This window comes from Ambystoma mexicanum, chromosome 12 (assembly GCF_040938575.1).
Source record: "Ambystoma mexicanum isolate Mex_15411 chromosome 12, UKY_AmexF1_1, whole genome shotgun sequence".
In the NCBI taxonomy this organism is placed as follows: Eukaryota; Metazoa; Chordata; class Amphibia; order Caudata; family Ambystomatidae; genus Ambystoma; species Ambystoma mexicanum.
This window is the reverse complement of record NC_090936.1, coordinates 463,103,398-463,118,933: the sequence shown is the minus strand read 5'-3', so window position 1 is coordinate 463,118,933 and position 15,536 is coordinate 463,103,398. Positions and strand designations below refer to the sequence as shown.

The following is a 15,536-nucleotide window of genomic DNA, read 5'->3' as shown; positions in this document are numbered from 1 at the left end:
CTGAGATTTAACAGCAGGCCAGTTCATCTGCAGGTCTGGTGCAAAGTTGGCCACATGTCAAGCCTGCATGGATCTTCTTTTCAGGCTTCAGAGGTTGGCAAAATACACACCATTGGGAGGGTTTATAACTGTGTATTAAAGAATTTAGAGTATCACTGGGAAAGCAGTGCAATCACATGGCATCCCATACTCTGGGAACTTGTTACCTCATACATGCAAACAAACATCCGAAACAGCATGGCAGGGAGATAGGAAAAATAGGCATATTACAACAAAGCATTAAATGTGGCACAATGAAATCAAGGGCCACTTTATGTGCTATGGGCAAACATTTCTACACTACACACAAGCTTTTAGGCACAAGGATTTTGTCAAGTGACCGAGGACACCTAGATGGAAGGTCTTGTGATGATTGTAACAGAGACAACGGCAGAAAAAAACATGCTATAACTGCAACTTGCGAAAAGCAAAATACATAGTCTGAAATGGATGCTTATTGTATTCTAAATGTATTTTGGAAGTTTTTGTCTGCATTGTGAATGTGAGGTGTTTAAGAACAGACTAAGTCAATGACTCACCCCATTTGTATTTGTATTTGTATTTGTATTTATTTATTTATAGTGCGCACCTTACCCAAGGGTAACAAGGCGCAGGAGCATCAGGAGGATTGCGAAGCTTGGTTACATGCATGCAATAAGGATGAGGTCCAGCTAGGTTACAGTACTGGAGCATCCAAGAACAATGGGCGCTGAGGAGGCAAATAGTTACAAGTTACAATAATTACAAGTTACAGGAAATATACAATATATGCGGTCCTATATACAGAAATTCAGGATAAATCCTGTGTTATGCATGCGAAGATAATTTACCAACATGTGTATACATATTTACAGTCATTGTATTGTGGCACAACCAGGACATTATATGCCGTGATCCTTGAGCCAATGGATAGTCTTAGTTCTGAATTGACAGTAAGGGAGGTCCTCCCTACAGGGAGGTGGAAGGGAATTCCAGTATTGTGCTGCTTTTACAGGAAAGCTATTCCCTCCAGACATTGTACGTTTGAATCTAGGCACAAGGAGGAGATTGGAGTTAGCCATTCTTGAAGGTCGGGATGAGGTTGGTCGGTGAATCTAGTTATAAGGTATTGAGGCGCTGCTTGCTGGAGACATTTGTGAGTCAAGGAGACAGATTTAAGGAATATTTTGTCTTTTGTAGATACCCAGTTAACAGATCTTCTAACCTCAGAGATGTGGTCTTTCTTCAGGATACTAAGGGCCACTCTTAGGGCGTTTTTTGTAAGATTTGAATTTTATTTGTGATATATTTATTACAGCCTACATATAACGCATTGCAATAGTCCAACTTGGACAGGATCAGAGACCTGGCTAGAGTGATACAGTTAGCTGGTGAGAGGAATGGTTTGGCTGCTCTGATAAGTTTGTATGTGTAGGATGTGGCAGATGACATAGCATTAACTTGTTTTTTGATGGTGAGAGTGGAATCTAGATAGAAGCCGAGGGTTTTGACCTCCTTGGCTACAGAGATCTTATTATTGTCAATTACGAGAGACGTATAGTTTTGGTCTAATTTGTTAAGGTTGGATGAGGAGCCTAGAATTCGGAGTTCTGTTTTGTCATCATTCAGGCATAGACCATGTGAGGCCATCCATGCCTGGATGATGAGGTATACTTTATTGACAAAGGCCAAATCCTTATCATAATCCCCCGTCAGCAGGATGAGGATCTGGGTATCGTCGGCATAGTTAGTGTAGGTGATACCCAGACCATCTAGATCATCAAAAAGGGGCTTCGTAAAAATGTTGTACAAGGTCGGGGAGACGCATGATCCCTGAGGCACGCCGCAGGTAATAGGCATTGGGTCGGCCGCTGCTATTGGGGAGAAGACTCTCATTGTGCGGTTGTTAAGAAAGGATTGGATCCAGGCGTTTGCCTCTTGAGAGAAATGGGCTGCCGTTTGTAAGTGGTTGCATAGGATCTCATGGTCGACCAGGTCGAAAGCAGCTGAGAGATCAAGAAGTAGCAGTAATGCAGTCTTACCCTCATCTCTCAGCTCATCAATCTGGGCCTTGAGATCTATGAGTGCAGTCTCGGTTCCATGTTGAGGCCTGAAGCCAGATTGTCGGACTCCAATGAAGTATGCATGAAATAAACCTTTTATGAGACTAGCAATTATTGTATAGAATTCCAGAAAGACACATTATGTGTTATTCCTATTCTTTCTTATTTAGGGTCAGTGCTCAAAGTGTTAGACCTGTGGAACCCCCTTTTTTTAAGAGGCCTAAATAACAAAGCCAGCCACTCCAGAAGCAAAGAGCCACATGGTGCTGGCCACAGCACAGGAGCTTCCATTTGTAAAAAAAAAATATATATATATTTTTTTAAATTTTTTTATTTTTATTGGTAGCAAGAGAGACCACTGGGGTTGCAAGGGAGACCTCAGGCGTCGCAACTGCAGCCCCTTGCAACCCCCAAACGACGTCCCTGCCTATGCACCTATCCTGAGGAAGTTGCGGTTTGAGCAACACTGTGGCTGGCCGCCCTTCTGTCAGTCACAGCTTCCTGACTCGATGGTGGCGCCGCTGGGCTCATTTCTCGTTGCGGCTGCATCCATGGCGGGATAATGTCTTGCTGTGGCATGGTGGAACCGTGGGGCCACTGCTCAGCCCCACTTTTTGGCGACTGCTGTGGCTTGGCCCCTGCTGGCCCCAGGCCACATAAAACACTGATTACGGTTTCAATGAGCACCTAGTTGGCCATGAAATAGAACGTAACACGTTACAGAAACACACGCATTCTCATCGTTGGAAGACACATAACCTATAAAGCCGTCTAAAAGCACAGCAATACGGGACATTACCATTTAGGAAACAGTACGTAACAAAACAGCCACACTTAAGATACAAACATAAAACAACGCCTAACAGAACAACATGCAATAAGACATTGCGCCAACACATACCATAAAAAAACATGACACGACAGCTACACCATAAAAGCACGGCAACACATAATGTAACAACCTAGCAACACATCACACAATTCATAGCATAATAATACATCAACACAAAACATAACAAACGTGACAACACGGCAACAAGTTAAGATAACAACCCAGCAGTACATAATAATAACTCGTTAAGATGGCATCACAGGAACACATACCATAATAACACACAACGTGACAACACAAAAGATAAATACGATGGATGTGGCGTTTCTGCTTCACATGATGTTTCTTGGTCACAGCTGAGACTTCACCAAAAATCGATCTTCTTGACATGTAAGTCAATGTTTGTTTTTCGTTTGGCGAGGCAATGAAATCGTAATAGCAGTCTTGGGCTTTTCTGTGATTTTACCAGCCTACATCCCGTGCACAGTAAAACCCAGGGGTCAAGGTCGGTGACAACTCCGCCTCCACGGCTCATAAGTTTCGTTTCTTCCGTTGCTATAAAGAGGCGCGTCACTGCTGGGCGGAAACATCCCCACGCCCGCGACAAGGGAGCGGCACCGCAAGCATTCACAGAGTGTATAGAGGGACTGCCACCTTGGAACCCATCAGGTGCCCGACTGCAGCTCTCCGAGCCACTGGCGCCCGTTAACTTAGAAGAAACGCCTTACATCACTGCAGGGGTGCCAGGTAATTCCAGGGGCGCTTATTCCAGCTCTAGGTCTGTCTGGCACGCAGCAATACGTCAGATAATCAACACATATAGAACCCAGCAACCCCAGGGGTATGCATTACCTCAACTCTACGAGCGACTGACAACCAACCTAGTAATTCAGGTCTGAGTACTTTCGCCAGGTCTGGGAGCGGCAGGAAACCAATAGCCGAGAAGGTTCTAGTCACTCCATCATCCTTTAATATAATTTTAATTGGCACCAGCACTGCTGGAGCGGCGGAGAGCGGGCGCGAGCTGTTACACTTGTCTAACATTATATACCCCACCTCAGGGCGACCGTCTCTGCCATGTGCGCGTCACCGTCCGGGAAACAGCGGTTCATGTCGGACCCATCCATCACTGCGTTCTTGGTGCAGCTGTTGTGTGAACAGGGAGGGTGCTTGACGGTGTCGGCGATCCAGAAGTACCTCAGACTGCCGCCGGCCCAAATCGGATGCATTCTACAGGAGGAGTCCTCCAGCTTCGTGCTACTAGAACCGACCAGTGTTGTGATGCCACTGTCCCCCGTCCGCCTCTGCACGAAGGAGCGGTGTCAGGGCTGCCAACGTCTGCACATCTGTCGATTCGTCGTCTTGGGAAAGTGCTTACGTAAGAGGTAAGTGACCCTTGAGCTTCCTTAAAGTATAAAAAGATGCAAGGGAATTTGAGATATGGAGACATGAAAGGGCTGAGCAGGGCAGTTACTAGCCAACTTGGTGCCCAGGGCGAAACATCAGAATGCGCCCCCCGCCCCCAATGGCACACGCCACTCCCAAACTACACCTCTGTTGTGCGACAAAACCCCTCCTCAATATGAATAAATAATTGCTATATAAATGAAGCTGGTCTTCATTACATTGTAAATCAAGTATTTTACAGAAGAATTTTAATGTGAAAACACAGCTGTTGCTGCCCAAGTAAATGGTTTTTCTGTTAACTGCTCTTAGGGAAGGCCTTGCCTGAATGCAGACTGTCCGTACTAGCACACTGTGGTTGAACAGCCTACTGGGGTCTGAGGGACCACTGACCTGTCCCTGTGTTGCAGCTGTTCTGGTCGTACCACCTCACTTGTATTTCGCAAGGGGCAATAAATACTAGACTAACCCTGTGAATTATTTTCTGATATAAGGTTATAATTCCAAGATGGACAGTCGGGTACACTCTTATTGTACTCTTTCTAAGCACCTCTGTGAGAGTGGGAAAGGGGACAAATAGCACCAATGAGGATTCCTGTATGCTTTGCATTAAATCACAGGGCATTTCAGGACTATAAAAGTGATTAGAGATCTATACATTTGATAAACAAGTCTGTGATAAAAGGATTGGTTGTGTGAATCTCTAAATTCATAACTGATGCATGGCTTGCTGTTATGTTAATGGATATTTGTACCGCTCACTAACACCACCGGAGTGGTCCCCTGGCGCACTGGCAGCTCTGAAAAGGGAAGGGGGGCGAGTTACACCACCGTAGTGGTCCCCTGGCACACTGGCAACTCTGAAAAGGGAAGGGGGGCGAGTTAGTGGGGACGAGCGGGAAAAGTGCAAGAGAGCAGTGATGTGCCGTTGGTAGCCTCATCCCGGTTAACACTGTTCGCTGGGCTTGGGGTGCTTTCCGGTCGGTAGCCGTCGTGTGCTGTGTGGTTTGTTTTGTTGTTGCGGTGTAGTGAAGTTGGTGCGGTTTGTTGTGCTAAAGGGTTGTGGTTGTGTTTGGTTAGAGTTTGAGAGGTGTATGCAGAGGGGTGAAATTGTTAGTGGGTTGGTTATTGGCATCGCTGTCTAGAAGTGATGTGCTAAATTTCCACGTTCTTTCTATATGTGGCATGTGAATAGCTCTGCATTTTTATCTAGATCTGGTACTGGCGAATATTCACAATCCTTTCTATATATGACGCACACTAATATTGACAACTGTATCCAAATGTGGCACTGGCCCACCTTCGAAAATCCTGTCTATATGTGAAGCAAGCTAGTATTCACAATTCTATCTAAATCTGGCCTCGATAATAATCCCAAAGCAGTCTAGACGTGGTACTGGCTAACAATCGCTATTCTATCTATATGTGGCACTGGCCGGCATTCATAATCCTATCTAGTTGTGATGCAGGCTATTGTTCACAATCTTATTCTAAGTGTGGTACTTGCTATAATTCACAATTCTGACTGGGTCCGGCGGAGGCTAATGTTCACAATTCTATCTAAATGTGGCACTTGCTAACATTCATTATTCCATCTGAGTGTGGCACTTGCTAACCTTCATAATCCTATCTAGATGCGACTCAGAGTAAGGTTCACAATTCCATCTAAGTGTGGGACATGCTAACATTCACATTTCTATCTATATGCGACACAGGCTAATGGGTATGATGCAGTAATAAAATCACGGCAAAAATATCGTCTTTACAAAAAATCGCGGCAAAAATGCTGTGGTTTGACCCGGTAAAGGTGTACCCCATTATACCATTTAAGGGGAGCAGGGGTTGCGGGGGTGTCCCCCGCTACCTTTAATGGTATAATGGGTCTGGCGGTTGCGGGGGTGTCCCCCGCATCCTTTGCATGGATTGCGGAGGCAAAACCACAGCCTGTTTGCCGTGATTTTTTGTGTAAAATGACATTTTTGCCGCGATTTTAACACATGGAACTGGCTAATGTTCATGATTCCATCTAAGTGAGGCACATGATAACATTCACAATTCTATGTAAGTGTGGCACATGCTGACATTCACAATCCTATCTAGATGCGACGCAGGCTAATGTTCACAGTTCCATCTAAGTGTGACACATGCTATCATTCACAATTCTATGTAAGTGTGGCACATGCTATCATTCACAATTCTATGTAAGTGTGGCACATGCTGACATTCACAATCCTATCTGGATACGACGCAGGCTAACATTCACGATTCCATCCAAGTGTGGCACATGCTATCATTCATAATTCGATCTAAGCATGGCACTTGCTATCATTCACAATTCCATCTAAGTGTGGCACTTGCTGACATTCATAATCCTATATATATGCGACTCAGGCTAATGTTGCTATCATTCACAATTCTGTCTGGGTCCGGCGTAGGCTAATGTTCACAATTCTATCTAAATGTGGTACTTGCTAGCCTTCCTAATTCTAAGTGTGGCACTTGCTAACCTTCATAATACTATCTAGATGTGAGGCAGGCTAGTGTTCACGATTCCATCTAAGTGTGGCACATGCTATCATTCACAATTCCAAATGTGGGACATGCTATCATTCGCATTTCTATCTAGATGCGACACAGGCTAATGTTCATGATTCCATCTGAGGCACATGCTAGCATTCACAATTCTATGTAAGTGTGGCACATGCTGACATTCACAATCCTATCTAGATACGACGCAGGCTAATGTTCATGATTCCATCCAAGTGTGGCACATGCTAACATTCACAATTTTATCTTGTGTGGCACATGCTGACATTCACAATTCCATCTAAGCGTGGCGCACGCTAACATTCACTATTCCATCTAAGTGGGGCACTTGCTAACATTCACTTTTCCATCTGAGTGTGGCACTTGCTAACCTATGTGAGGCAGGCTAATGTTCACGATTCCATCCAAGTGTGGCACATGCTAATATTCACAATTCCATCCAAGTGTGGGACATGCCAACATTCACAATTCTATCTTAGTGTGGCACCAACCAAAACGTAAGTCTGGCAAGGGTGGGGACTGAAGCAATTACTTCACACCAGAAAGCCCTACCACTCTTACTTAAAAAATAAAATCTAAAAAATGGCTGTTACATCTTACAATCACATATTAAAGTCAAACTATTACTCATACCCTAATTGCATCACTGTACTGAACCTTGCAGCTTGACTGTTCTCCCAACATCATTGAGTGTGACCCAATAGCGTCACTGTGTTAAAGTTGAATCTAGAAAGTATGCCTAATAGCGTCACTCTGTTAAAGTTGAACTTAGAAGGTATGCCTTATAGCGTCACTGTGTTAAAGTTGAACTTAGAAGGTATGCCTTATAGCGTCCCTGTGTTAAAGTTGAACTTAGAAAGTATGCCTAATAGCGTCACAGTGTTAAAGTTGAACTTAGATGGTATTCCCAACGGTTGTATACGAATTGTTCGAGTCAAAATTGCTCGAATGACAATTGACCTTTTCACAATTGACCGAATTGTGAAGGTCAATTGTTACATATGTGTGGGGGGGAAACCCCCCCTCAAACCCCCACCCAACGCAAAACCCCCACCAAAACCCCTTTTATAAATATATATCACCAAACCGATATATATATATTTATATATATATATATATATTAGGTCAATTGTGAAAAGGTCAATTTGGACCCTTGAAATTAGGTCAATTGTATGATCACTGTGTTAAAGTTGAACTTAGAAGGTATCCCAACACCATTGAGTGTGCCCTAATAGTGTCACTGTGTTAAGGTTGAACTTGGAAGGTATTCCAAACAACATTGAGTGGGCCCTAATAGCGTCATTGTGTTAAAATTCAATCTAGAAAGTTTGCCTAATAGCGTTACTGTGTTCAAGTTGAATTTATAATGTGTTCCCAACATCATTGAGTGTGCCTTAATAGCGTCACTGTGCTAAAGTTTGAATTTAGAAGGTATTCCCAACATCATTGAGCGTGCCCTAATAGCATCACTGTGCTAAAGTTTGAACTTAGAAGGTATTCCCAACATCATTGAGTGTACCCTAATAGCGTCACTGTGTTAAAGTTGAATCTAGAAAGTGTGACTAACAGCGTCACTATGGTGCGGATAGAGACTACACCTGTTCACCATGTGGATGGAAAGGATGGGATAGATGGAAAGGATGGAGTGGATGGAAAGGATGGAGTGGGTCGAGTGGATCGAATGGGTGGAGCGGATGGAGTGGATGGAACGGATGGAGTGGATGGAACAGATGGAGTGGATGGAAAGGATGGAACAGATGGAAAAGGTGTATAGAGTGGATGGAAAGGATAGAGTGAATGGAGTGGATGGAAAGGACAGAATGGATGGAGTGGCTATATCTCTGTGTATCTCTCTATCTCCTATATATGCTATGTATATGCTATGTACCTGTATCCCCGTGTTATCGGTATCATATGTTTACCCCTATCCATCCTGTCGCTCTATATACGTATCCGCTATGTACGCCCCCTGTCCTGCTCTCGTGCTTGGTCGCAGGCGCTTTACTGATAACCACCATATCACACTACTACGCTTACTCTCTCCTGTACACCATCATTCAACTAGAACACAGCTATACTATGACACATTCGGCCTAGCTGTTCTCATACTAACATGACCCCCCGAACACCTCATCATCCTAATAAAACACAGCTAGCTGAGCACATTCCGGCTAGCTTAGGCGTCTCCTCAGACCTAATGCAGTCAGAACTCAGTCTAGTTGTCCACCCTCCAGACTGAACACATCCAACTGATTCCCTCAGCACCACACCTACCGCTAAGAAGCAGCTATCATGCAACAACCACACCAGCTGCACACATATGCGGTGCGCCCACGCACCATACAACGCTCCCTCTCTCTACTGACTTGAACTGCGATTCCCGAGGGCGTTCAACCTACCAGTGCTTTGAGATCATACCAATGATACATAAGGCGCTATATAAATGCCAAGAAACATAACATAACATAACATGCTGACATTCATGATCCTATCTAGATGCGACGCAGGCTAATGTTCACAATTCTATCCAAGTACAGCACATGCCAACATTCACAATTTTATCTTAAGTGTGGCACATACTGACATTCACATTTCTATCTAAATTCAACGCAGGCTAATGTTCATGATTCCATCTAAGTGAGGCATATGCTAACATTCACAAATCTATCTAAGTGTGGCACATGCTGACATTCACAATCCTGTCTAGATGCGACACAGGCTAATGGTCACAATTCCATCTAAGTGTGGTACTTGCCATCATTCATAAGTCTGTCTGGGTCAAGCGCCGGCCAATGTTCACAATTCTATCTAATGTGGTACTTACTAACCCTCCAAATTCTATGTAAGTGTGGAACTTGCTAACATGTACAAATATGTCTAGATGCGACGCAAGGCAAAAATTACAATCCTGTCTCAAATAGACGTAGTATGATGGTCACAATTCTATCTAAGTAAGAGTGTTGTAAGTGATGTTCACCTGGCAGTTTATTTTTTTGGTAGGGTAATGTAGAGTGGCAGGGCTTTCTGGAGTAGAGTGATTGCTTTACTTCCCACCCATGCCACACTTACTTTTTTAGTTGCTGTCGGTTGACGGCTGGCTTCACTGGCTTCCCCTGCTGACACCTGCAGATACTTTCTGGAGCTGCCAATGTAGGAGCCGCCCTTTGTCTCAAGGCCGTTAGCCGCAGGGGCTGCAACGGGCAAAGGCCTGCCCTGGGAGGGTTACTTATGGCCAGTGATCTAGCCAATCAGGAGAGGTGGGAGGGCTGGGAGGCGGGAGGAGGCTGGGGAGGGAAATGGAACGCTGAAACAGGCCGGGGAGAGCGGGCCTCCACGCAGGTTAGTGGGGGGTCAGATACGATTTTTGGCCAAGTAACAGAGGAGCTGGGGCCACAAACACTCACCTGGGTCACCTGGATGGAAGAGGCGCTCCCAGGTAGCGTGGAGGAACAACACTAACCTCGAATGCGTGGGCAACAAGGGGGCTCGCAAAATGGCCAGGTCGAGTGCGGCCATGGAGCAGTTCAACTCACCTGCACTGCCTGGAAGCTAAAGAGGCAGCAAGGGCAGTGGACGCACAGTAGGTGCAAAGCTCTTGAGTTACCTAAACCAATCAGGGCTGGAGGGTGGGCTGGAGGGCGGGCTGGGAGGCGGGAGGGGGGTGGAAGGGGAGTCAAGTGGAGGAGTGAACGGAGTGGGCAAGAAGGGGGCTGGGGGCTTGCAAAATGGCCGGGTCGAGTGCAGTCAGTGGGCAATTCAACTCACCTGCACTGCCTGGAAGCTAAAGAGGCAGCAGGGGGAGCGGACGCACAGTAGGTGAAACACTCTGAGTTACCTAAGCCAATCGGTGCTGGAGGGGGGGCTGGGAGGGGGGTTTGGAAGGGGAGTCAAGTGGAAGGGTGAACGGAGTGGGCAACAAGGGGCCTGGGGGCAGCACTGGTTCACAATACTCACCCTACCATTAAAATGTTTGTAACCATGAACCATACATGCTCATTTGGACAGCTTACGTTTTTGGATGCAAGTATAAAATGGCTGCAACATCAGCCACTCAAATGGGGTACAAGGGCTCTTTTGCTTCTTGTTTCTGAAGAATTTTAGAGGAGGTAGGGCTGGGTCTCAGTGTGAGCATGCCCAACCCCAATACAGAATCATATTTAGGGAATCATATCTACAGATAAGACAGGATACCGCACAAGAGAGGCCCAATAAACAATGCACAGAAAGGCTACACAGAAATGATTGTACCCCTTTCAAACTTTAGCCTGATAAGTAATAAGCTGATGAAGCGATTTAAACAAAATGACTTCTGATGCATGGGGTCCACAGTTCCTCAGCCACTACTTCCTCACTAACACGCATGCCTCAGGGGTTACCTCGGCAAAAAAGAGTAGGCCCATGCTTTCCCTAACAGAACTGGCATTAGCATCTCTTCATGCTGGCCTGCAGCTAGTGAAACTCATGGTGTGGCAGTGTAGAAAGGGCGTTTGGCCTAGTGGATTTACAATTTAAGGCAACTTCTTTGATTGCTTTATGACACACAATGAACTCTACTTTCCTAATCAAGGTGCCAGGTGACATTGAGTTGCCAGCTGGTGTGTGCACTATGCAGTGATTGGCTTGTTTAGACAATTAAAAGACCTTTGATGCTGAGCAGATGCATTTGGTCCATGTCCCAAAGCAGCCACTAGAATACTTAAGCAAGAGAATTAGAGTTAACCTTCCCAGGGATGTGCCAGATGCAACTAAAAAGTAATATATATTTAAAAAAAACGTTTTGGTGTGTCAAATAAAGAGACATAGAAATAAAGAAAATAGTTTAAAACTTTTCTGTGTGGCACGTTAATTCTCTTTGAAGAATGCATCAGTTTGGTCAGCTAACTGATACTTGTGCTGGCCTGGTGAATACAAATGCCCCATGTTCAGTTCTTAACACTGAAATGTTAGCAGATACCGTGTAAAACAATGGCTTGTTAAGTGAGCCATCACTTATAAATTGCCCCACTTGAAAGGCTATCAGCACAAAGAATGAGGGGTACGGGGTGTGTGACTCCAGAGCACCTCACACGGTGCGGTTGGAATATGCATTCCTTTTTTTGCATATTCCAGCACATGCAGTCATCCACAAGTCGGCAGGGAGCAGCCAGCCGCACATTGCAGAGTAGCGCTCACTGGCACAGCAGGCTGCTTAATCTGCTGTCCGGCAAACTCAAAAGCAGCTTTCTGGGTGAGCCTCTTACTGTGCGCACCTCTTGAGCTTTTTAGCTCTTCGCCCCGGGCTATCGCCCGCTCCGCCTGGACCAAGAAAGGGGGCTGGGTCTGAGCGATGAAATCACCAAGAGGCTATGCAAATGGGTAAAAAAGCTGGCTAAAACAATATCCATAACATTACTTTAAATCCTTGGTTGGCGTCATCAAGTGTGTGTGTAAAAGAAAGGAAGTGACAATGAGGGATAGATTTCTTTGACAGTATAGGTTTCGAGGGCCCCACAGAAAGGGAGCCTGGGTTGGGTGATCCGAGCGACTAGAGGTCAGCAGGCACACCATGTGGCAGGGGTGTGTGTCACAGGAGGATGGCAGTAGCAAATACCCACTGGGTCAGGAGGCAGAGTGTGATGGGCAGAGACGACGTGACTATCAGGGTCAGGCAATCCTTTGCAAGCATTGAGTGACTTTGTGGTGGCCTATCAGAGGAGATAATTGCACTGACCTGGAGAGAACACACAGTCCGAGCAGCAGGAGAACAAACGAGTTTGGCTCAAAGCCTAATGTGAGGGTTGCTCGGAGAGGCATGGTGGGATATAGCAGGGCCTTTCAATGGTAATGTATAGAGAATAACTCCTGGTGGAAATCTCAATTAGTCAACCACATATGGTGTCTACTGGATCTATTCAGCACATGCGTGTTTTCGCACCATGCTCTATATAAAACCAGGGGAAACCAGAAATGGAATTGTATTGGTTAAATAAAAATGTAAAACCAATGGACATCATCGCCCACTACCAAGAATCAACTGGAAGATCTGCCATGGCTGTTCATTGGATGTCCAAAAACCCATGTGCCAGCAACTGGCTCCAGTAGAAATTATTTTCAATTGGTCCACTGGGTTCTTTATGCGAGAGTACCTACTGTGCAAGGATAGAGAGGGATGTAAGGAAGTGTGGCCCAGGATACGCGTAATAGGAATCAGACAACAGATACTTAATACAGGCTCAGAGTGAGTAGAGAGAGTAATCATGTATGAGAAGAGCTTGGCGAAGGGATAACTGAGGGAAATAAGGAGAGACTGAACTGGTCATAGTTTGACAAGCACAATTGCTGATGAAATATGAGATGTTGTGTAAGGTTATGTTATTAGTATTTGTACCGCACACCACTGCAATGTGCCTGGTCTCCAGATGCTCTGGCTGGTCTGGAAGAGAATGAGGGGGTTTTGGCTAGTTTGGAGGAGAGGGGAAGATAAGATTGCAGTGCCTTGTGTTGAGTTTTCAGATCGGATGTACCCTGAGCTCTGCATGCTAGTAAGCTTTTTAGGTGAGAAGCGTAAGAGTCATCAAAGGCTTTGTGTCCAGGGGGATGGACTCGTGCTTACAGTGAGAGTGTGTGCTGGCCAGTGGCATAGTATGTCAATTGTAGTTAGAGGTGTACGTTTGTGATTTTCGAAGTTGGGAAGAAGGTCTTCTTTTTAATAAAGCCATGTGAGAGTGGTTGGTTTACATTTTTGTGTGGTGAGTAAGGTGGAGAGAAATTGGGGGTTAGTCAATGGTGAAGAGTGTTCTTGGGGTTTCTGTAGCGCGTTCTAAATATCAGCCTTGCTGTCGGTGGCGTTATGGTGCTAGCAGTTTGGTATGAACCGTTCAGTCTCAAAGATGTTCTGTGTTGAGGTTTAGATATTCTGAGAGATAGGAAAGGCGTTCTCTTTTTGGTTATGGCAGTGCCTCGGTGTGACATCTTTTAGTCGTTGTAGTTTCCTGAATATCGTGCGTTGTGTACGTGGTGGACAGTTGGGTTAGGAGCCATTATGGCGTTCCCTTAGATTGTGTTTGCGCATGAAGATCAAACTATTGAGGAGTTTTGTTTCTGCTTCTTGATGGGAATATGCAGTGGTAATTCAGCAGTAAATTTGCAGTATGACAGCCAAACTCGTTCACCAGTACCGCCACTTGAATTTACAAGTGGTGGTAGGGTGGTATTTCTCCTAATTTTCAGGACTCCATGGAGATTTTGGAAGTATTACTGCTGTTGGAAATTCTGCTGATTTTGCCAATTTTTGGCACTAAGGTGGAGGATTTACCTCTAGCTTTTTGCTGCAGGAAAATCCTGCACCTTACCACCAAACCTGTAGTACGCAGAATTATTGCTTCACTAATGCCATTTTTACCCGCACCGCCGTACTTGTAATGAGGCCCTCTGTCTGCTATGCGTTGAAGAACCATATTGTTAGACTTTTCCTGAATTTTAGGTGGACCTGTAGTTTGTGGCTGGGCGATGGATTGAGCCAGATGCATAGATGATGAAAGGGTATGCATACCTGGAAAGAAATGACTAGAGAAGGGGTAGATAAGTGGAAATGGTAACTTGGAAGTAAACAGAGTCAACGAGTCCTGACCTCTGATGAGATAAACAACGAGCTTTGGCAAACCCAACAGTGTGACTTTGCACATTGGATTGTTCGTTCTTAAAAATTAGCACAGCGTTATTGCCCAACCATGACTTCAGGGACTCCCTTCAGCTAAAGAGTGTTCGTGAATAGATCAGCCAGTACTGTACCCCACTATTCAGAATTTGATTTGACTGCAGCCTAACACTTATATGTACCAAGACCAAGATTCCCTCTGTCACGAGTTCATATATTACTTTCTTGATATTCTCAAATGATATTGAAGTAGAGAAGCCAGAGTGGCTTGCAGTGCTTACACCCCACACCTTTGTTAGTGGGGGGCTAGAATAGGACTTATCCTCCTCACTTCGCTGAGCAGAGGGTGCCGGGACAAAGAGCTCACAGTGTTTTCTCCAACTGCTATCCCAAAGATACTGGTGAACTACAGCCTGCAGCCATTGAAATGCAAAGACTCTATGTCTGCTGCCCTGACAGTTAGCAGATATTCAATCATCAGTGAGAAGAACACAGGCGGATTGGCTGGAGTTTGCAGGTTGACCTGCCCACAATTTCCTGTTAAGTTTCTCTCTTCAAAAAGAGCATGTAAGACCCTCTCCGCAGTCAATCACTTGCTGCCAATGTTCTACGTAGAAGAGAATGGTGTTAAGATCCCTACTGGCTAGTTATGGCCTAGAGTGGTGGCGGTGCTGTCTTGTCACGTGTCCGCAACAAATATTTGCTAAAAAAATGTTCATTACAAATTGGGCAAAATGTGAATAAACAGCAATTTAGAGAGTAATTATGTTTGTAGCACTGAAATACTCTGGGCATCATTACAAGTTTGGTGCCGTGAAAAAGTGGTGCTAAGGCCCTAACTGCCACTTTTGTGACAGTAACGGAATTACTGTGTTTTTTCCTGCACCTCCGAACTATTCATTTGGAGGGAAAGTGGAGGATTTGCCTCAAGCAAAAAGCTGATGGTTTCGCTGTGCAGTAATTCCGCCTGCTGTAAATCTGCCAAAAATCCCCATGGAGTCCTATGGACTTCAGAAATGGGAAATGACTAGAATTT

The 15,536-nt window shown here is 45.1% G+C and overlaps 1 protein-coding gene across 2 annotated transcripts in view; it reads left to right on the top strand.

Annotated features, from left to right (window-relative positions):
* The first annotated feature begins 3,551 nt into the window (after positions 1–3,551).
* LOC138513665 (protein mono-ADP-ribosyltransferase PARP12-like) overlaps positions 3,552–15,536 on the top strand; it is a 322,728-nt gene continuing 310,743 nt past the window's right edge. Inside the window, exons 1-2 of one of the 2 annotated variants that reach the window (XM_069628723.1) lie at positions 3,552–3,660; positions 3,975–4,298. In XM_069628723.1, coding sequence (XP_069484824.1) covers positions 3,991–4,298 — 308 coding nt within the window. In that variant the 5' untranslated portion in view covers positions 3,552–3,660; positions 3,975–3,990. Of the gene's footprint in view, positions 4,299–15,536 lie in introns of both variants that reach the window. The other variant, XM_069628722.1, reaches the window with a different exon arrangement.